The sequence below is a fragment of the Prionailurus viverrinus genome, chromosome E2 (genome assembly GCF_022837055.1).
Source record: "Prionailurus viverrinus isolate Anna chromosome E2, UM_Priviv_1.0, whole genome shotgun sequence".
Classification (NCBI taxonomy): Eukaryota; Metazoa; Chordata; class Mammalia; order Carnivora; family Felidae; genus Prionailurus; species Prionailurus viverrinus.
Window position 1 is genome coordinate 53,256,364 of NC_062575.1, and position 20,312 is coordinate 53,276,675.

At 44.8% G+C, this 20,312-nt stretch overlaps 1 protein-coding gene across 1 annotated transcript; it reads right to left on the minus strand.

Annotated features, from left to right (window-relative positions):
• Positions 1–1,214: 1,214 nt before the first annotated feature.
• BSPH1 (binder of sperm protein homolog 1) lies at positions 1,215–11,441 on the minus strand. The gene is made up of 4 exons (XM_047834659.1): positions 11,369–11,441; positions 4,378–4,407; positions 1,717–1,848; positions 1,215–1,357 (listed from the first exon to the last, which is right to left on the minus strand). Exons 1-4 carry the CDS (start codon positions 11,439–11,441, stop codon positions 1,215–1,217), a joined length of 378 nt encoding a protein of 125 aa, XP_047690615.1.
• Between the last annotated feature and the right edge of the window lie 8,871 nt (positions 11,442–20,312).

Here is a 20,312-nt window from a genome sequence, read left to right on the forward strand (position 1 = left end):
CACACTAAATAAGGAATATCTGGGTGATTCGTTTGACCCTTGGAGGCAAATTGCCTTTGTGGCAGGATTTCAACATTTTCTTAGGATCCTGAATGCTTAACTAGGAATAGATAAAGGAAAACAAAAAATGAGCTCATCTCAAAAATGTCCCCTAAAAAACTTGCAAGAAGCAAAAAGACCTATTATAAAGCAGTATCTGAACAGGCAAGGATCTGAAAATTCATCAAGGAGTGTTGTTTTTATTAATTTTTTTAAATGTTTATTTTTACTTATTTTTTATTATTTTTTTTAAATTTTTTTAACGTTTATTTATTTTTGAGACAGAGAGAGGCAGAGCATGAACGGGGGAGGGTCAGAGAGAGGGAGACACAGAATCTGAAACAGGCTCCAGGCTCTGAGTTGTCAGCACAGAGCCCGACGTGGGGCTCGAACTCACGGACCGGGAGATCATGACCTGAGCCGAAGCCGGATGCTTAACCGACTGAGCCACCCAGGCGCCCCTATTTTTACTTTTGACAGAGAGAGAGAGAGAGACAGAGCACGAGCAGGGGAGGGGCAGAGAGAGAGGGAGACACAGAATCAGAAGCAGGCTCCAGGCTCTGAGCTGTCAGCACAGAGCCTGACGCGAGGCTCGAACTCATGGACTGACTGAGAGATCAGGACCTGAACCGAAATCAGATGCTCAACCGACTGAGCCACCCAGGCGCCCCAGAGAGTGTTGTTTTTAATGTAAAGACATCTATTTTCCCTCTAAGGGACAATGATTTAGAATGACAAAGCAGGGGCGCCTGGGTGGTTCAGTCGGTTGAGCCCTTGACTCTTGATTCCGATTAGGTCATGATCCCAGGGTGGTGAGATTGAGCCCCAGGTCAGGGTCATGCTGAACATAGAGCCTGTTTGGGATTCTCTCTCTCTCTCTCTCTCTCTCTCTCTCTCTCAAAAAAAGGCCAAATTTAACCCAGTTAGTAAGTAAAAGTGCTGAGGCTACAATAGAAGTTTCCATATAAAAACCCCATCATCCATAATCCACGACCAAAACCCCGAGCTATTTACAGCCAGATCATAGCTCAGAAAAAAAAAAAAAAAAACAAGAACAAAAACAAAAAACGTTTTTAAGGAGAGTCCTACCTCTTCCTTTCACAAAAGAAACTGGACATTTATTTCCCCTGGGAACGATTAGACCCTCCGCATGCCCCTCCCAGAAAATGTCGCCATCAGTCACAATATTTCCAGACCTTGTCCTTGTTATAATTCTGGGTCAGCGAGCACCATTTTCTCCCAAACGCGTCCCCGTCTTCAGTGCATTCGCGGTAGATAAGGCGTCTGTACCAGAAGGGAAACGCGCATTTTGCAAAGTCTACAGAGGAGAGAAGCAATCGGGATAAGAAATCTTTCTGTTTTGTACCTCCTCTTTGCCGTCACACACACGCGTGCGCCCACACACACCATCCCGCTCGGCACCATCTACTCTGAAATATTGGTGGGGGGTTGGGGTTTTGCTAAACGTTTTCATTTCAAGGTAACGTGGCTGAAGCCCTCATCATATGTCTTGGGGGCCGTGTGACCTCCACACTGCCAGAGATCTGCACAAACCTTATTTTCGCAATGTAATTGACCGTGGACTCCCTTCTCAGGACCCTCTGGCCGGTCTCCCCGGACTTCAGCCCTGGAGACAAAAGATCACCGCCCTGAGGTGTGCAGAGGCAAGGTACTCACCTTCTTCAGAGCAATACTTCCAACGTCCTTGGTACGCCTTAGTTAGGGAGCACCACTTGTGTTTTGCCTTGAACTTGATGCAGTCATAGAATATCCCACCTTTGTACTGGAATGGAAAGATGCACTTGCCATCTAGAGAAAACAAAGATCCTTCGTCCCTCTCTGGGAGTGTTAGTTGAGATGTTACAAAATTACTTTCATCCTCCCTTGCTTGCGCCGGAATCAGAGCCCCTGCCTGAGGTTCTGGTGGGTCACGTAGTAGCAGAGCTGTTGAAACCCCTACCCCGTGTCCCACTTTTCTCCACGGTATAGACAGTGTTGGTGGTTTGCTTAGCATTTGACCCTAGTTCCAGAAGTCTATACTAAGGTTAGAAACATAAATTTGAGACTTATCTGTTAAACAATTTCCCCTCTTTTTTCTTTACCTTCTCACAGACGTGCGTACACACACACACACACACACACACACTGTATATAGCCTGATTTATCTCTATCCACACTTTTCTGCATGTATATATGGATTTTTCTGCATATATATATATATATATATATATATATCTCCATCCATCCATCCATCCATCCAACATATATATAACTATACATAATATATATGTAGGGGTACACATGCACAGATTTTTTGCTCCCTCCCCAAATGAGTCACACTTTATATCCATAATTTATTTTGAGAGAGAGAGAGTGCACGCACGAGTAGAGGAGGGGCAGAGAGAGAGCGAGAGAGAGAATCTGAAGCAGGCTCTGCACCCTCAGTGCAGACAGAGCCCAATACGGGACTCGAACTCACAAACCGTGAGATCATGACCTGACCTGAAATCAAGAGTCGGATGCTCAACTGACTGAGCCACCCAGATGTCCCCATAACCTGAGTTTCTAACTCAGCATATCACAAAAATCCTTTTCAACATATCCTCTCTCCCCCTTATTTTTAGAACTCCTGGCCTCCATTTAAGACAGCTTCCAGAACTTTATCTAGAATTGAACTTGCTCTCTTTCTTGCTTGCTTATATTTGCCCTCATGAATGACAGTCATTCTCTATCCACCCACTGACTCAAGCCAAAAATGTTATCCAACGTATCCTTTTCAAGCTTTGTAGCTCTAGCTCCTTTCTAATGCCAATTCAGAGTCTGTGATACGGATTTTGCCAAATTTATTCAATATTTCCCTTATTCAGATTATCATCTGTGTATGAAGCTGAGGCAAGCGTTCATATATGTAAATCCTTATGTATTGAAGCATCTGTTTCTACAGAATGTACTCCCCAAAGCAAGATTATTAGGTTAAAGCACATATGAATTGTTAACACTGCTGGGAGTTGTTTTCTCAAAAGGCAATAGCGACTCATCTTTCCTACCGATGTGCTCTTTTACCCGGATTTTCATTAGCAGGAGGCATTTGTACAATTTTAAAACACTTGACTTTAAAACAGATGATTCCTGTCTTCCTTTAAAACAGATGGTGCAGGGGCGCCTGGGTGGCGCAGTTGGTTAAACGGCCGACTTCAGCCAGGTCACGATCTCGCGGTCCGTGAGTTCGAGCCCCGCGTCAGGCTCTGGGCTGATGACTCGGAGCCTGGAGCCTGTTTCCGATTCTGTGTCTCCCTCTCTCTCTGCCCCTCCCCTGTTCATGCTCTGTCTCTCTCTGTCCCAAAAATAAATAAAAACGTTGGAAAAAAATTTTTTTAAATAAAACAGATGGTGCAGCTGGCGTGCCTCGATGGCTCAGTCAGTTGAGTGTCTGACTCTTGATTTTGGCTTAGGTCATGATCCCAGGGTCATGGGATTGAGCCCCGTGTCAGGCTCTGTACTAAGCGTGGAGCCTGCTTGAGATTCTCTCTCTCTCTCTCTCTCTCTCTCTCTCTCTCTCTCTGTCCCTCTGCCGTTCTCCCATGTGCTCCCGCCCACACTTAAATAAATAAATAAATAAATAAATAAATAAATAACAGATTAAAAAAATAAAATAGATGGTCCAGGGTAACATGAAAAAAATATGAAGCCAGGGAGCATCAGAAAAGATTACTTATTATTTGATGCATTCTAGGCTGACACCATGCTATTTATATGGCAATAATTGTGGTTTGTTTAAATATCTGATAATACAAGATGTTTCTCCAGCACTTTTTTGTGTATAATATTCCTCATTACTATTGGGCAGTTTTCCTCTGTGAATCTTTTTTTTTTAATTTTTTTTTTAACGTTTATTTATTTTTGAGACAGAGAGAGACAGAGCACGAACAGGGGAGGGTCAGAGAGAGGGAGACACAGAATCCGAAGCAGGCTCCAGGCTCTGAACTGTCAGCACAGAGCCCGACACGGGGCTCGAACTCACGGACCGCGTGATCATGACCTGAGCCAAAGTCGGACGCTTAACCGACCGAGCCACCCAGGCGCCCCATCCTCTGTGAATCTTAAAATCGGGTATTTTCTGTTATTTTGGCAGAAATTAAAGAGTAGTGCCAGTAAAATGCCAGTAAAGTTTGGGGTGACTCTATTTCTTGTTTTTGTTTCTGTTTACAAATTGCTTATATCAAATTTTATGAAAAGAGAAAAAAGAAATGTTATCAGGAAAAACCCCACTGCTTTCCCTGTTTTTATAAAATTATAAGGAAATGTACTTTCATTGCAAAAGTCTTCTGATCAACTTACCTTTGACTTCCGGAAAGTGAGTTACAGTGTCTGAAAAAGAAAATTTGAAGCTGACATTTATTTCCCAATTCTTATGCTTTCCAGTCAAAAACATGGCATGATTCTTCTATTTTTTACAACTCGCTTTGTGTTCTTCAATGTGATTTCATCATTTACTTTAAGTCCTGGAGATTTCTTGCTGATGTAACTCCAAAGTGCTTTTGGTCATTGATGTAAAATAGAGTGACTTCCTTTTCCACCAGTGTCTAGTTTGTTCTTACCAGTATAGAGAAGAACAACTTACTACTGTATATCTATCTTATATCCAGCCACTCTCTTCTTTTTTTTTTTTTTTTCAACGTTTATTTATTTTTGGGACAGAGAGAGACAGAGCATGAACGGGGGAGGGGCAGAGAGAGAGGGAGACACAGAATCAGAAACAGGCTCCAGGCTCCGAGCCATCAGCCCAGAGCCCGACGCGGGGCTCGAACTCACGGCTCGAACTCACGGACCGCGAGATCGTGACCTGGCTGAAGTCGGATGCTTAACCGACTGCGCCACCCAGGCGCCCCTGGCCACTCTCTTCTTGAAGCTAGTAATCTTTCCTAGTTTTCCTAGGCATTCCTATAAAGTACACATTCATATAAAATAAGTGTACTTGTTATTTTCTCTGGTTTATATATTATTTCCTTTTTGCAATGTCACATGTGTTAGATTCTATCATCCCCACAATGTTCACTAGCACTGGTCACAATAGGCACATCTGAGCTTTGGACAGGGGGAATGACATTGAGGTTAAGAATGTCCATTTCAGGGGCACCTGGGTGGCTCACTCAGTTAAGTGTCTGACTCTTGGTTTCTGCTCTGGTCATGATCTCATGTTTCATGGGATTGAGCCCCACACTGGGCTCTGTGCTGACAGCATGAAGCCTGCTTGGGATTCTCTCTCTCTCTCTCTTTCTCTCTCTCTCTCTCTCTCTCTGCCCTTCCCCTGCTCATTCTCTCTCTTTCTCAAAATGAATAAGTAAGACTTAAAAAAAAACCCAAAAGAATGTTTATTTCATCATGGTTGATAATAGCTCCACAAATAGAAATTAACCCAAAAGTACCAATCACTAAGGGAATTTAAAAATAAAATATAACTTTAGGGGCACCTGGGTGGTTCAGTCAGTTAAGTGTCTGACACTTGTTCTCAGCTCAGGTCTTGATCTCAGGGTCTTGAGTTCAAGCCCTGTATTGGGCTCCATGCTGAGCATGAAGCCCACTTAAAAAATTAAATTAAAATAAAATAAAATAAAATAAAATAAAATAAAATAAAATAAAACTTTATAATACCATGCAAGCATTAACAAAGATGAGCATAGAAACAGGTAGGAAAACATTTGTACTTCATCTTTAGGTGACAAAAGGCATTCTCTATTTCATTACATCCCTTAAGACTCTATTTTTCCAAAAAAGGAAATCACATTATGAAATTGTATGGGATGAAAACTCAAAAATATAAACAGTAAAATCAACAATAATATTATAATTGCTTTCCTCTTCTTTTTCCTTAACTATTACAACAGGTTTTTTTCATTTCATTTATTTTAGAGAGAGAGAGAGAAAGCATGCAAGCGAGAGAGAAGGGCAGAGGGAGAGAGACTCTTAAGCAGGCTCCATGCTCAGCCCATTTCCTTAACAATTTTTTTAAGTTTATTTATGTGTTTTTTGAGAGAGAGGGGCGCAGGGACAGAGGAGAGACAGAATCCCAAGTTGGCTCTGGGCCAGTAACAGGCTCTGAGCCACCAGCACAGAGCCTGATGCAGGGTGGGGCTCCATCCCATGAACTGTGGGATCATGACCTGAGTGGAAATCAAGAGTTAGATGCTTAATTGACTGAGCCACCAAGGTACCCCTCCTCAACTATTTTTAACATAAATTTTACTATATCTTTTTTTTTTTTTTTTTTTTTTTTTGTAGGCTTCATGCCCAACACAAATCCCAGCACAGGGCTCAGACTCACAACCTTGAGATCAAGGCCTGAGCTGAGATCAAGAGTTGGACCCTTAACTGACTGAGACACTCAGGCGCCCCATACTTTATCTTATATATAAAAACATAAGATAGTAGTTTTTCATGAAAAATATAGTCTCTCACCAGAAGAAGCATAATATTCAACGACTTTACATTTTATTGCCAAATTTCAAAAGAAACTCTAATAAAAGAATTTTTATCAACTCACCTATAGCTGGTAGATTGTCATCTGAAAGACACAATTGTAAACAAATATTTATTTCACTAGATTAACCTTTAAAATAAAACACAAATATTTTACTGAATTATATCCCTGTAAGGATAATATTTTGAAGGAGAGGCATCAAAATTTCAGTGATGCTTATTTTCAGTAGTGTCATTGTGGGTGATTTAAAAAACATTTTTAAAAAATGTTTATTTTTCAGAGAGAGACAGAGAGACAGAGCATGAGTTGGGGAGGGGCAGAGAGAGGGAGACACAGAATCTCAAGCAGGCTCCAGGCTCTGAGCTGTCAGCACAGAGCCCGATGGGGTGCTGAACTCACGGACTGTGAGATCATGACCTGAGCTGAATTCAGACGTTCAATTGACTGAGCCACTCAGGCGCCCCTTATTGTGGGTGATTTTAAATTTTTCCTTTTGCTTTAACTGTATTTTCCAAATAGTGTTAATGAACAAGAACAACAAAAACAATCTCTAAAACAAACAAACAAAGAATCAGGGGTGCCTGGGTGGCTCAGTCAGTTGAGCATCCAACTCTTGATTTTGGCTCAGGTCATGATCTCACCGTTTGTGGGTTTGAGCCCCGAGTTGGGCTCTGCACTGATAGCGTGCAGCCTGTTTGGGATTCTCCCTCTCTCTCTCTCTCTCTTTCTCAAAAATAAATAAAATAAAAATTAAAAAAATAAGTAGGCAAAAATAAATGACTTACTTTTTCCATACCTTCCTACAAAAATAAACCACAATATAGGAGGGAAAACATGTTTCACACCTTCACTGTTCTTTTCTGTTTTGTTTTATTCTATTTATTTTTATTAAAAAAATTTTTTTTAACGTTTATTTATTTTTGAGACAGAGAGAGACACAGCATGAACGGGGGAGGGGCAGAGAGAGAGGGAGACACAGAATTGGAAACAGGCTCCAGGCTCCGAGCCATCAGCCCAGAGCCTGACGCGGGGCTCGAACTCACGAACCGGGAGATCGTGACCTGAGCTGAAGTCGGACGCTCAACCCACTGAGCCACCCAGGCGCCCCTCTATTTCTGTTTAGTACTATCTGAAAGGTACCATTGGAAGCAAACATTTACTGATCTGCCCTTGGCTTTTAGAATAAGATCAGATTAGTTTTAGCATCTGTTAAGGAAAGGTCTTTTCAGGTCAAAGTCACAGGTTTGTCATGAGGGTTGAATAAAAACATACATCCGGGCTCTGCACAGTACATGGCAGATAGCAAGCATGTACCATACGGCAACTCTTTTATTGCAGAAAGGATTTCTTTCCTTACGATAATCATTATTATTTTCTCCCTGATGAGGTTCAAGTTTGCAATTAATTTTCACAAACAATAGAGAACTTCTATCCACTAGAAACTGCTCCAGAATTGCAGTTTAGGAGACTCTGGTATCGGGCAAGTATTGAAATTACAAGAAATCTCACAGAAAGTGCTAGGGCGTTCCATAATAAACGGATTGTCTGTTGTGCGCAGATCTTCAACTGCTCTTTTCTGAGATCAGAACAGAGACAGGATCTCAATGGATGTGTTTTTGCCTGTAACCGTTGAACTGGCAACCTGTATAAAACATGAAACTTTTTTTTTTTCTGGGAGCAGGAAACATGGCATAAAGAAGGCGATGAGAGATGACTTATTTTTTCACACCCATCACCAGGAAGGATTCCAGTTGGAGGACACATTCAGAATATAAATTGACAGTGAAGAGATGTGGCTAAAGAAATATGCTTTCTCAGAATCTCTAGCTCAGTTGTCCGCAGCGAGCTGTGTGACTCTGGGGACACGACTCAACCCCTCTGTGCCTCAGATTCTCTTCTATAAAATGAGGGTGCTAATTGTACCTACCTCATGGGCTTGTTATGAGGACCATATGTATTATGCATATCAAGCACCCAGCACACCATTCGGCTTAACACTAGAAATTCTGTCTGCCCTCCACGGGGGAGAGGACATTGACAGTTCTTTTGAGTCTGTGGGAACGTTTCCATAATACAACGGGTTAAAGGTTTTTAAAAGAAAACCTGACCTAATCATAACAGCAAAGAATTATGGAGAACTCGCGCTGGGAATGTAAAATAGTGCAGCTGCTATGGAAAATGGAAAACAGTAGGGAGGTTGCTCAAAAAATTAAAAATAGAATGGCCATGTGATCTCGCGATCTCATTTCTTTTTTTTTTTTTTTAAACGTTTATTTTTTGAGAGACAGAGAGAGGCAGAGCACAAGTGGGGGAGGGACAGAGAGAGAGAGGGAGACACAGACTCCAAAGCGGGCTCCGGGCTCTGAGCCATCAGTACAGAGCCCGATGCGCGGGACTTGGGACTCGGGACTTGAACCCATGACCTGAGCTGAGGCTGGGACTCGGGACTCGAACCCACGAGCCATGAGATCATGACCTGAGCTGAGGCTGGACCGTTAACCGACTGAGCCACCCAGGCACCCCAGGCAACCCCCTTCTCAACCTCGCCCATTCTGGGTGGCATCCCTGGAGTGTTGGGGGCAACAAGAATCATTCTCCTGTTCCAGAGCAGCTGAGGCTCAGAACCTTGTCTAAGGTCACAGATGAAACTCAGGCTGGAGCCAGAGAGGGCAAGTGGTGGTGGCGGGGTGGGGGTGGGGGGTGGTGGCGAGGGGGACTTTGGAGCCCCTTGCAGGAGGGAGGTAGAACACAGGAGGGTGGGAGGGTGCTCAGCCCTCAGCCAGTAGGGGGCCTCCAGGAGCGCCCGACTATCATTCCACCTCACCCCGATAAAATAATAAAGGCTCCCTTTATAATAATAATTTTATATTTATATTTGTATTTATATTTAATAAATAATTATAATAATAAATGCAAGATTCGTATTTTAGTGCAAACCTTTGCGAAGGGGCACCTGGGTGGCTCAGTCGGTTGAGCCTCCCACTCTTGGTTTCGGCTCAGGCCATGGTCTCACGGTTCCGTGGGTTGGAGCCCTGCATCAGGCTCTGTGCCGTCCTCCCAAAAGGGACCCCAGCGTCACCTAATCCCTGAGTGCACCCCAACAGCTCGTAACCGCGGGGAAATTACACTTCGTGCATGGCAAATTTCTAGTCCTGGAATAAGGTCACTCAACCGAGCCCTCTGTGAAGCCTCGCCAGGTCAATCACATCTCCGTTCTTGTGCGGGGCATGCGGGGAGTGGGGGGCGGGGTATGCTCGTAGGGCTCATCTGTCTCCTGTCTTTCCACTAGCCAGGACGCATGAATGGAGGCACTCCCGCCACTTAATGTCTGCACCACCCCGTGTGCCTGGCGGGATCCCAACCACCCATCTCATTCCTTCTAAGATGCTAAAACGCAATGCTTTTCCTGGTTCGTCTCTGGAATCAGAGCGCCCCCTATTTCCGATGGCATCTTGTCCGCAGGCCGGGTTGCCGTGGGGACGTGGTCATTGTGCCCACAGTAGCCAATGTGGGTCATTGTGCCTATGACAGTAGCCAAAGGGCAGCGTCCACACGTGTAGCCTGCGTGTCAGGGGCTCAAAAGAACCCCCTAGAGACAACCACGGGGCCCTCCTAGCCTCCGGGAAACAGATACTTGCGAAGGGAGATGGACAGTGTGAGTAAACATTTCCAAAGGCTCAGAAGTAGACTTAGCACCACGTTAAATGGAAAGACCAGCTAAGGTGCCCAGAACCAGTGGGTCTTCATTCTTATGTGCATTCTTCTGAGAAGTGTTACAATCACCAAGACTCTGGACGGCATCCAGACAGTGGGAAAATGTGATGTTGGTAATTCAGGAGGCCCGGCACCAAAAGGGGAGAAATTCTAGGACCGTCTTAGCCAGCTTCTTGTGCTTATGTTTTCTTTTTCTCATGTACTCACAAAAGTGATATCTCATAAAAAATCCACGTCTGAGACAAAAGTGTTATTTTCCCAGCAGCATAAAACGAACATTCTAACAGATAAGAAAGCAGTGGTGGGGGCCCCTGGGGTGGCTCAGTCGGTTGAGCATCTGACTTTGGCTCAGGTCATGATCTCGCGGTTCGTGCATTCGAACTCCACGTCGGGCTCTGTGTTGACAGCTCGGAGCCTGGGGCCTTGCTTTGGATTCTGTGTCTCCCTCTCTCTATCTCTCTCTCTGCACCTCCCCTGCTCGCTCTGTGTCTCTTTCTCTCAAAAATAAATAAAAACATTAAAAAGAAAAAAGAAAAGAAAGCAGTGGTCATGGTCACACTGAGGACATCTTGTTCTAAAAAAATATTTATCCATGCTGCATTTGATTTATGTTTCAGGGCAAAGATGTCCTGAAGAATACTTACAAATAGGACATACAACAACCATCATTTTTTTTTTTTTGCCATTTTGCAAAAACAAAAAAAAATTGTTTCACAACTACGTGTAACCCCCATGAAATGTGTAAGAAATGCATCCATAATGAAGTTTCTTATTGTGTTATTTACAACTGTCGAAGGCCACAGGATTTTGGTAAAGGGTTAAAACAGACTTGCCAAAACTCAGTTCCATTTTCAAAGACGCTAATAAGGCACTTAAAATATTTTAATGCTTATTTATTTTTGAGAGAGAGAGAGAGACAGAGCACGAGAAGGGGAGGGGCAGAGAGAGAGGGAGAGACAGAATCGGAAGTAGGCTCCAGGCTCTGAGCTGTCAGCACAGAGCCCAATGTGGGGCTCGAACCCACAAACTGTGAGATCATGACCTGAGCCAGTCGGGCGCCCAACCGACTGAGCCCCCCAGGCACCCCAAGACTTGGTTTTTAAATGTCCACCCCGATGCTGGAACATTGATACTCACCTTCATAGTCTTGACCAAACACACTGTGAAGCCAGCAGACCCAGAGCAGCAAAAACACCACGTGCAGGACCATGTTCCTCCTCTCAGGGACTGCTGGTTGACCAGCTCATCCTCAGGATTTTAGAGCCCCAACCACTGCTCGTCCCTCCTCCTTCTCCTCCCCCTCTTTTTCTCCAGCATTCCCAGACTCCTCCTTCTCTCCTCCTCTTCCTTAAATTTTTTTAAATGTTTATTTATTTTTTGACAGAGAGAGAGTGACAGAGCATGAGTGGGGGAGGGGCAGAGAGAGAGGAAGACACAGAATCCGAAGCAGGCTCCAGACTCTGAGCCATCAGCACAGAGCCTGACGCAGGGCTCGAACCCATGGGCAGCAAGATCATGACCCGAGCCAAAGTCAGATGCTCAACTGACTGAACCACCCAGGCGCCCCTCCTCTTCCTTGTCGTAAGGTCCCCTTCCCTTCTCAGCCCCCCTCCTCTTTCCCTCTCACTCTTCTTCACCTTCCCCCCCCACCTCTCTGCCTCGCATAGAAGGAAATGCAGAAAAAGAAATACACAAGGATTAGGAGAGTCACGACAAGGAATTTCAAGTTGTTTCCACAGCCACAACCATCCAGGACCCAGAAGCAGTATAGACTTATCCAAGTCTTGGATCTTACATGGGTCTTATATGGGTCTTTGAAAGCCAGGCCCAAGGACTCCACCGGAGAGGCCCAGGGAGGCTGTTTGGAGACGTAGATTTGCTTCCAGATACAAGCATCCCTGCGCATGCCCCATGAACCTTTGGTGTGGGATTCTGCTCTCTGGAGTCCCATGGAGATCCACCCAATGGGTCACAGGTGGCTTTGCAATTCCGAGGAATAAGCAACGCCACATGTATGGGTCCCCTACAGTTCACAGCTCTGAAAAGTAAGACTGAATTCTGAAACACAGGCTCCGGTAGTCTCTATTAATATCCTTTTTAGAAAATGTTTATATATTTATTTTTGAGAGAGAGAGAGAGAGAGAGAGAGAGAGAATGAACAGGGGAGGGACCAAGAGAGAGAATCCCAAGCAGGCTCCCAGCTGTCAGCACAGAGCCCAATGCGGGGCTTGAACTCACAAACCATGAGATCATGACCTGAGCTGAAACCAAGAGTCAGACTCACCAACTGAGCCAAGCAGGCACCCCTTCATTAATATTTTAAGTTGAAAGTACATCCATCATGTTGCCTCCTTTCTACTCATCAGTAAAGACGAGGATTTCCTTTGGAACCAATGACAAAAGAAAGGCTTGGCCTCAAATGACAGCCACCAAAATGTCAAGAGCCAGCAAATCAGAGGCTCTTAACTGGTGGCTTCTGCTGTTGCACAATAGATTTTATGTTCATTTCTCAAAAATTTTAAAGACTTTAAAAAAAAGTAATCTCTGCACCCAGTGTGGGGCTCCAACTCACAACCCTGAGGTCAAGAGTCACTCACTCCACCATCCGAGCCAACCAGGCTGCCCTGGGTGGCTCAGTCGGTTAAGCGTCCGACTTCAGCTCAGGTCATGATCTTGCTGTCCATGGGTTCGAGCCCTGCGTCGGGCTTTGTGCTGACAGCTCCGAGCCTTCAGCCTGCTTCGGATTCTGTGTCTCCCTCTCTCTCTGCCCCTCCCCCCGCTTGTGCTCTCTCACTCTCGCTCTCAAAAATACATAAACATTGGGGCGCCTGGGTGGCGCAGTCGGTTAAGCGTCCGACTTCAGCCAGGTCACGATCTCTCAGTCCGTGAGTTCGAGCCCCGCATCAGGCTCTGGGCTGATGGCTCAGAGCCTGGAGTCTGTTTCCGATTCTGTGTCTCCCTCTCTCTCTGCCCCTCCCCCGTTCATGCTCTGTCTCTCTCTGTCCCCAAAAAAAATAAATAAATAAACGTTGAAAAAAAATTTTTTTTAAAAATACATAAACATTAAAAAAAAATAAATGAAATAAAAACCTACTCAAGAGCTTTGAATTCCAATTCTAATTGGGAACAGTTGCTGCTTTTGCTTATTTCTAACACTGGTGTCTGCATACACTGCTTCCTACAGTCACTTGAGAAAGTTTATCCCCAAATCTTGGATCGACAGATGTTCCCATGGAACAATGCAGTTGGCATCTGGGGATTCCTATCGGCATCCACACACTTATTTCATGAAAACCACTCTCTCTTCTTCCTAGGACTTGAAACTGTACATTTCCCTCCAAGAAATACTTCCAATCTCGGAGCACAGCAATTTGTCACATCCTCGCCTCTGTTGTACCTGGATGACCGTCTCTGCAAGGTGGTGGCAGCCGTGGGTGGTTTTCCCTTTGTGATCCAGGGAGCCAGGAGATACTGTGTCCAGTGTCTTTGTTTTGTATGTAGCCTGCAAACGTGCAATAACCACTTCGTCTCCTTTTTGGAACATCTTTCAGCAAAATATGATAAGGCAGTTCTAGAATATGTTCCACAACATAGTGGTTGGTCTTTGGCACACTATTGTTTTGCTAAGAGAGTCGGTACTTAAAAAAAAATTTTATTATTATGTTTATTGATTTTGAGCGGGGTGGGCAGAGAGAGAGGGAGGCACAGAATCCGAAGCAGCCTCCAGGCTCCAAGCTGTCAGCACAGAGCCTGACACGGGGCTCGAACTCACAGACAGTGAGCTCATGCCCTGAGTCAAAGTCAGACGCTTAACTGAGTAAGCCACCCAGGCGCCCCTGAAAGTTCTTAATAACTAATTTTTTATACAAAACTAATGGCTTTCCAGATTCTTTCCCTCAGGTCTCTCTCTCTTCTCCACCCCTCTCATGCTCTCTCTCTCCCAAAAATAAATTAAAAAAAAAAACATTAAAAAAGAGGGTAGATCTCATGTTGAGTGTTCTTACACACAAAGCAAAAACACAAATACAAAAACAAACAGAAAGACACAGGAGGGAGCTTTTGGAGGTGATGTCATTACCTAGATTGTCGTGATGGTTTCCCAGGTGTATGCATATCTCCAAACTTGTAATCGCACAGTAAACTATGCCCAATTCTACCTCAATAAAGCTGTTAAAAAAATACAAATGCTAATAGGTCTAGGCTGGAACCGGGAGTCTGTATTCTTAAAAGCTCTCTGGTGATTCCAATACACATTCCTATTTTAAAATAAATAGGTTGAGGGGCGTCTGGGTGGCTCAACTGGTTGAGAGCCTGATTTTGGCTCTGGTCATGATCCCAGGGTTGCGGGATCGAGTGCCACGTTGGGCTGCATGGAGCCTGCTTCAGATTCTTTCTCTCTGCCCCTTTCCCCACCACTCATGCATGTGCTCTCTTTCTAAAAAAATAAAAGTTAAAGGGGCGGCTGGGTGGCTCAGTCGGTTGAGTTTCTGACTTTGGCTCAGGTCATGATCTCGTGGTCCGTGAGTTTGAGCCCTGCATTGGGCTCTGTGCTGACAGCTCAGAGCTTGGAGCCCGCTTCAGATTCTGTGTCTCCTTTCTCTACCCCGCCCCACTCATGCTTTTTCTTTCTCAAAAATAAACATTGAAAAAACTTAGAAAAAAATAAAAACATAAAAATTTAAAAAATAAGGAGTGGTTGAGGAAGAAAGAGAGGCAGGCTGATGGACTAAAAAAAAAAGAGAAAGAGGAGGGGCAGAGCCACATGCACATATTTATGGACACACATAGACACTAACACATACATGCCCATAAGTATATGCATATGTATGCATACATAGTGAGTCATCCAGGTCAGAATGACACACAGAGAGAGAACAAACCCAGAGACCCAGGGAGATAAAGAAGAGGAAAAAGCAGACAGGGTGGGAAGAAAAAGGGAGAGGGGGAAGAAAGATGGTACAAGAGGTTGGGAGAGAGTGGATCTCCAAGACACAGAGAAAGAAGGACAGATGGAGACAGAGACAGGAAGTAGATGACAGGAAGCAGGCAGAGACAGGAAGTAGATGATAGGAAGGAGGCAGAGACAGGAAGTAGATGACAGGAAGCAGGCAGAGACCGGAAGTAGATGATAGGAAGGAGGCTGCCAAGCCAGGAAACGAAGACCTCAAAGCCTCTTATCTAGAAAACTCCCAAACCTATGCAATGAGAAACTGACACCAAAATGACAATAAAATGAGACCCCAATCTCAGCTGCTCCAAGTCCCACTGTCCCCGCCTGCTTGCTATATGGCTTTTGGCAAGTCCCTGGGCACATCTGTGCCTCCATTTCCTCATCTGTAAAACCAAGGAGTCCTACCTGTGATCAATTGCAATATTTGGTAAATCTCTATGGTGTCAGTCCTGAAAGATACCAGGACAGGGCTGTGGACTTCTTACAGAGTTTTCAGAATGGTAGGATAGAATTTAAAAATGAGGAAAAATTAGGGGCACCTGGGTGGCTCAGTCGGTTAAGCGTCTAACTCTTGATTTTGGCTCAGGTCACGATCTCACCATTGGTGAGTTTGAGCCCCACATCAGGCTCCGCGCTGACAGTGCTTGAGATTCTCTCTCTCCCTCTCTCTCTGCCCCTCCCCTGTGCTCTCTCTCTCTCTCTCTCAAAATAAATAAATAAACTTTTAGAGACACCTGGATGGCTCAGTGGGTTGACTGACTTTGGCTCAGATCATGATCTCACTGTTTGTGAGTTCAAGCCCTGCATGGGGCTCTGTGCTGATAGCTCAGAACCTGGAGCCCACTTCAGATTCTGTGTCTCCCTCTCTGTCCGCCCCTCCCCCACTCACTCAAAAACAAATAAACATTAACACAAATAAAACATGAACAAATAAACTTCTTAAAAATGAGGAAAGATTAGACGACGTGTTTCAGAGAGCTGGTGTTTTTGATTCTCCCACGGTTCTTTCTCACTGGAAAATTCTAGGGCTCTTCGTTTTTCATTATTCAGGTAAAACCTGTCCACTTCCTGGTAGCCTCATATCCAGGGGCACTTTCTTCTCTGTTCATTAATATTCTTGCCCATGACCCCGTCCCTGAAAGATCCCATTAATAAACACATGATTGAATTTTATGGGCCTCATGGATATGCATGAGCTCATCTTGGGGCATCATTAACCATGGGGCTATTTCATCCAAATCACCCTGATTGTAATCACTTGCAGAAAACCCTCTTTGGGGAAGCTGCGGTGTCTTCCTACCGACAGGTTGGGGCCAGAACAGTCGGGCCAATCCCCAAATAATCCAGAGATTTGGTGAGCAGAACCTTAAAGAGGGCTCGTGGAGACAGCTAGGGCCAAGAAGGACTCTCTCAAAGGTACACCTCAACCTAGAAACTTGGGAGGGGTGTGAGAGGCGGGACCTGGGAGCTCCCACAGCAAGGAAGGAAGGTTTAGAACAGCATGGTCCCCTGGAGAAAATAAAACGTAAGCCATAAATATCATTGTAAGTTTCATAGTAGCCACATTAAAAAAAAGAGTAAGAACAGGTGCAGTTTATTTTAATGATGTATTTCGTTGAACCACGATAGCCAAAATACTATCATTTCACATATGATCAACACACAAAAAAATTAGTGAGATAATCACATTCTTTGCTTTTCCATACTTCATCTTCAGATCCCACTTTTTTATGCTTACAACATGGGGCAATGAGAACTCACCACATTTCCAGTGCTCAAGAGCCATAGTGGCTGGTGGCCGCCATACTGGAAGGTGCAGTTATGGAGCTCTGTGAAAGAAAGGCCAGGGAAAGTGGGGAAGGAGGCTGTGGGGGCAGATTCCTTTCCTTGTAGAAACTCAAAGGTGTAGGTGAAGCCAGACCGTCTGACTAATGTAATGTTATGGAAGGCTGCTTGTACCCCAACTTTGGGGGAAAAGAGATGGAAGAAAAGAGAACTAACCTGGACAAACTGCCTATTAAATTCCTGGTAGTCAGCTACTATCTTCATGGTCCCATGAATGTTTTTTGGCACCATTCCTCTAAGGTAAGGCTCACTCTGCCTGTTTCATGAAGGAGAAAGCTGAGATTCAGAGGTCCTTCCTGAGGTCCTGTCATTGCTCCCTCCAAAGACAGCCTGAATGCATAATAGAAGAGGTGCATTTGCATGTTTGTGAGGGGGTCTCACACTGAGGTTTTGTTTCACACTTGGAGACATCTGCTGCCAAGGAGCAGAAGGACTCAGTATTTTCAAGCCACACTAAACTCCAAATGCCTAGGCCCATGAGCTCCTATAATTCCCACAATAGCTTCCAAAGTTGGATTTTTATCTCCACTTAACAGATGAGAACTTGAAAACTGGAAATTGGAGAGGTGAAATGACCTTCCCAAGGCCACCCAGCAGATAAATGGGAGAGGTGGAGTTTGAACCTGGGTTGGTTGGGTGCCATTCTCTTCTCATGGCTCCATTGTGACATTTTTTTGCTGAAGAGAATCAGTGAGTTGAGGCTGTGGGCTAAGCTGCCTCCTGGTGACTCTCTCAGCACCTTCATACTACCTGGTGTGGCTGTTCTCACTTCCCATGTTGGGTGATAGATATTTGTGCCTATGTCCCATCTCTGACTGTTGAAGCCAAAAATAATGTCCACTTCCTCTTAGTAGTTGTCCCAGTTCTATATGGATGGCAAGGTTCTAGAATACTTATTGGATGGATAGACAAAAAGTGGATGGTGGAAGAATGGATGGATGGATGGATAGAAGGATGGAAGGCTGGATGAAAAGATGGATGATGGGTCAAAAGATGGATGAATGGATGGATGGACGGATGGATGGGTGGGTGACAGAAAGATAGATGAAAACAATATTAACAATGAAGAATATTATCAAGCAAGGAAAGCATTTACTAGAAGATAACATTTTCCGAAAAGTTTGGAGGACGATAAATAACAAAAAGTAAAGGAAAGAAGAAAATCAGAACATTTCCAAGATAAGTTTACTTAATGAATTAATTACTGAGAGCCTAGCATGGTGAAGAGAAGACTGGATGTTACTATCATCATCATCAATATTATCAGTCATCACCATCCTTAGCATTAATGGCCAACATTTATTGTGATCTTCCTTTATAGCAGACACCGTACTAAGTATTTTATATCTTTTGTTTAATTTGGTCCTTCCAACAAATGCGTGGAATAGGTATGATTCCCATTTTATGGATGAGTAAGCTGTTAAGCGCCTTGCATAATTATTGTTTTTAATTATGAAATCGTGTACACCTATGGAGAAAAATTCAAATAGGGAGTCTTGCAATTATCCTTGATTGTTCATTCCCACTTCTCAGAGATCTTACCAGCCAACAATCTTGTGACAGTGGCAGGATGCCAGCCCCAACTACCCCACGGCCCAGGACAAAAGGTCCTCCACAGCATTTGAATGTGCCAGTGATCAAGGAATGACTTGGTCCTCACTTGAATGTTCCAGACGTGGGTGTCTGGCTGTTGAGGCTCACTTCACAGTTCAGTCATTGTCTTGAACCACCCCCAAATATTTTCTATTAATATCCATGGCTTGATCCAAGTAGGCTCATTAACATTCCAGAATATCGGTCCTTATCAACTTCTTACATTTGCACGGTGTCCTTCGTGGCACAAAGAAGCAAACCATGTAGATACCTGGGGGGAAGCATCCAGGTGGAGGGAAGAGCAAGTGTAAAGGCCCTGAGGTGTAAGTTAGCTCAGCCTGTGCTGGAAACAGCGAAGAGCCTAATGCAGCTGGGGCAGATCAAGGGAGAACAGAGTGATAAGGAATGAGTTTGGAGGGGAAGTCCGTGGTATGGACTGTGGATTGTGTTATAAAAGTGACAGAGAAGTGTGTGGGAGTTAATGGATGCCACTTGTCCCCATTTTGATCTCTCCAGTGGCTTCTGTTTGCGTTTAGAATCTAAGGAAGGCTCTGTAGGGGTCCAGCACCATCTGCCTCACCAAGTACTTCTTGGGCCTCGCTCCTCCCTGCTCGCACCTGTTCTGGTTGTTGTTTAAATACATGTCAGCTTTTTCTCTCATCTTGCCTCTCCTGCCCAGATGAGCCACCAAACCCCCTCCCCTGGTTCCCCTCACGCCTACATCCCACTCTTCCTGAGGGTCTGTTTACAAGTCATTTGCTTGGAAGAGCCTCGCCGGCCTCTTATCACCTTGCCCCTGTTACTCTTTGTCTGTAGCCTTGGTCCTTCCCCTTCGTCACCATGATCATGAGTAAGAGGCACATGCTTGTCTCTGGTTTATTCCCTTCCTGTCTGTCTCCTTTGCAGGCAGCCCAGCCCCATGAAGGCAGGGGCAAGGCCTGTCTCCCACTCTGCTGTCTCTCATCCCCTAACCCTGCAGCCCACGCATTGTACAGGCTCAGGAAATATTTGTTTCTGAATGAATGCTTGAAAGGAAACACCAAGACCCCTGTGGACAGGACAGGGGAGAGCCTGGAGGCCAGGACATCGGTGATGGAAAGTGACAACCATCTGGGGGATAGAAGGTGAAAGCCCGAGTTTGCAGGAGCAGGAGAGACAGAGAGAAGGTGATGCGTTCACGAAGCCATTCGGGAAGCAGAAGCCACAGGGTTTGATGACTGATAGGACGTTAGGGAGGAGAAAGCTTTACTGTTGGGGTGACAACTTGAGGGGTGGGGAAGAGCATTGTCTTAGCATTTATTTTTCGTGGTTCTGAAGGCTGGGAAGTCCAAGACTGTGGTACCCACAGATTCAGGGTCTGGTAAAAACCCACTTCCTGGTAGACAACCATCTTCTCACTGTGTCCTCACGTGGCGGAAGGGGCGAGGGGGCTCTTTGAGGTCTCTTTTACAAGGGCACTAGCCCCACTCATAATGTGTCACCCTCATAACCTAATCACTCCCAAAGACCCCACCTCCTAATGCCAATACCTTGGAGGTTAGGATTCCAACATATGAATTTGGGGGAGACACTTGAGCATCTGCCTCTTGATTTCAGCTCAGGTCATGATCCCAGGGTCATGGGATCGAGTCCCTTGTTGGGCTCTGCGCTGAGTGTGGAGCCTGCTTAAGATTCTCTCTCTCCCTCTTCCTG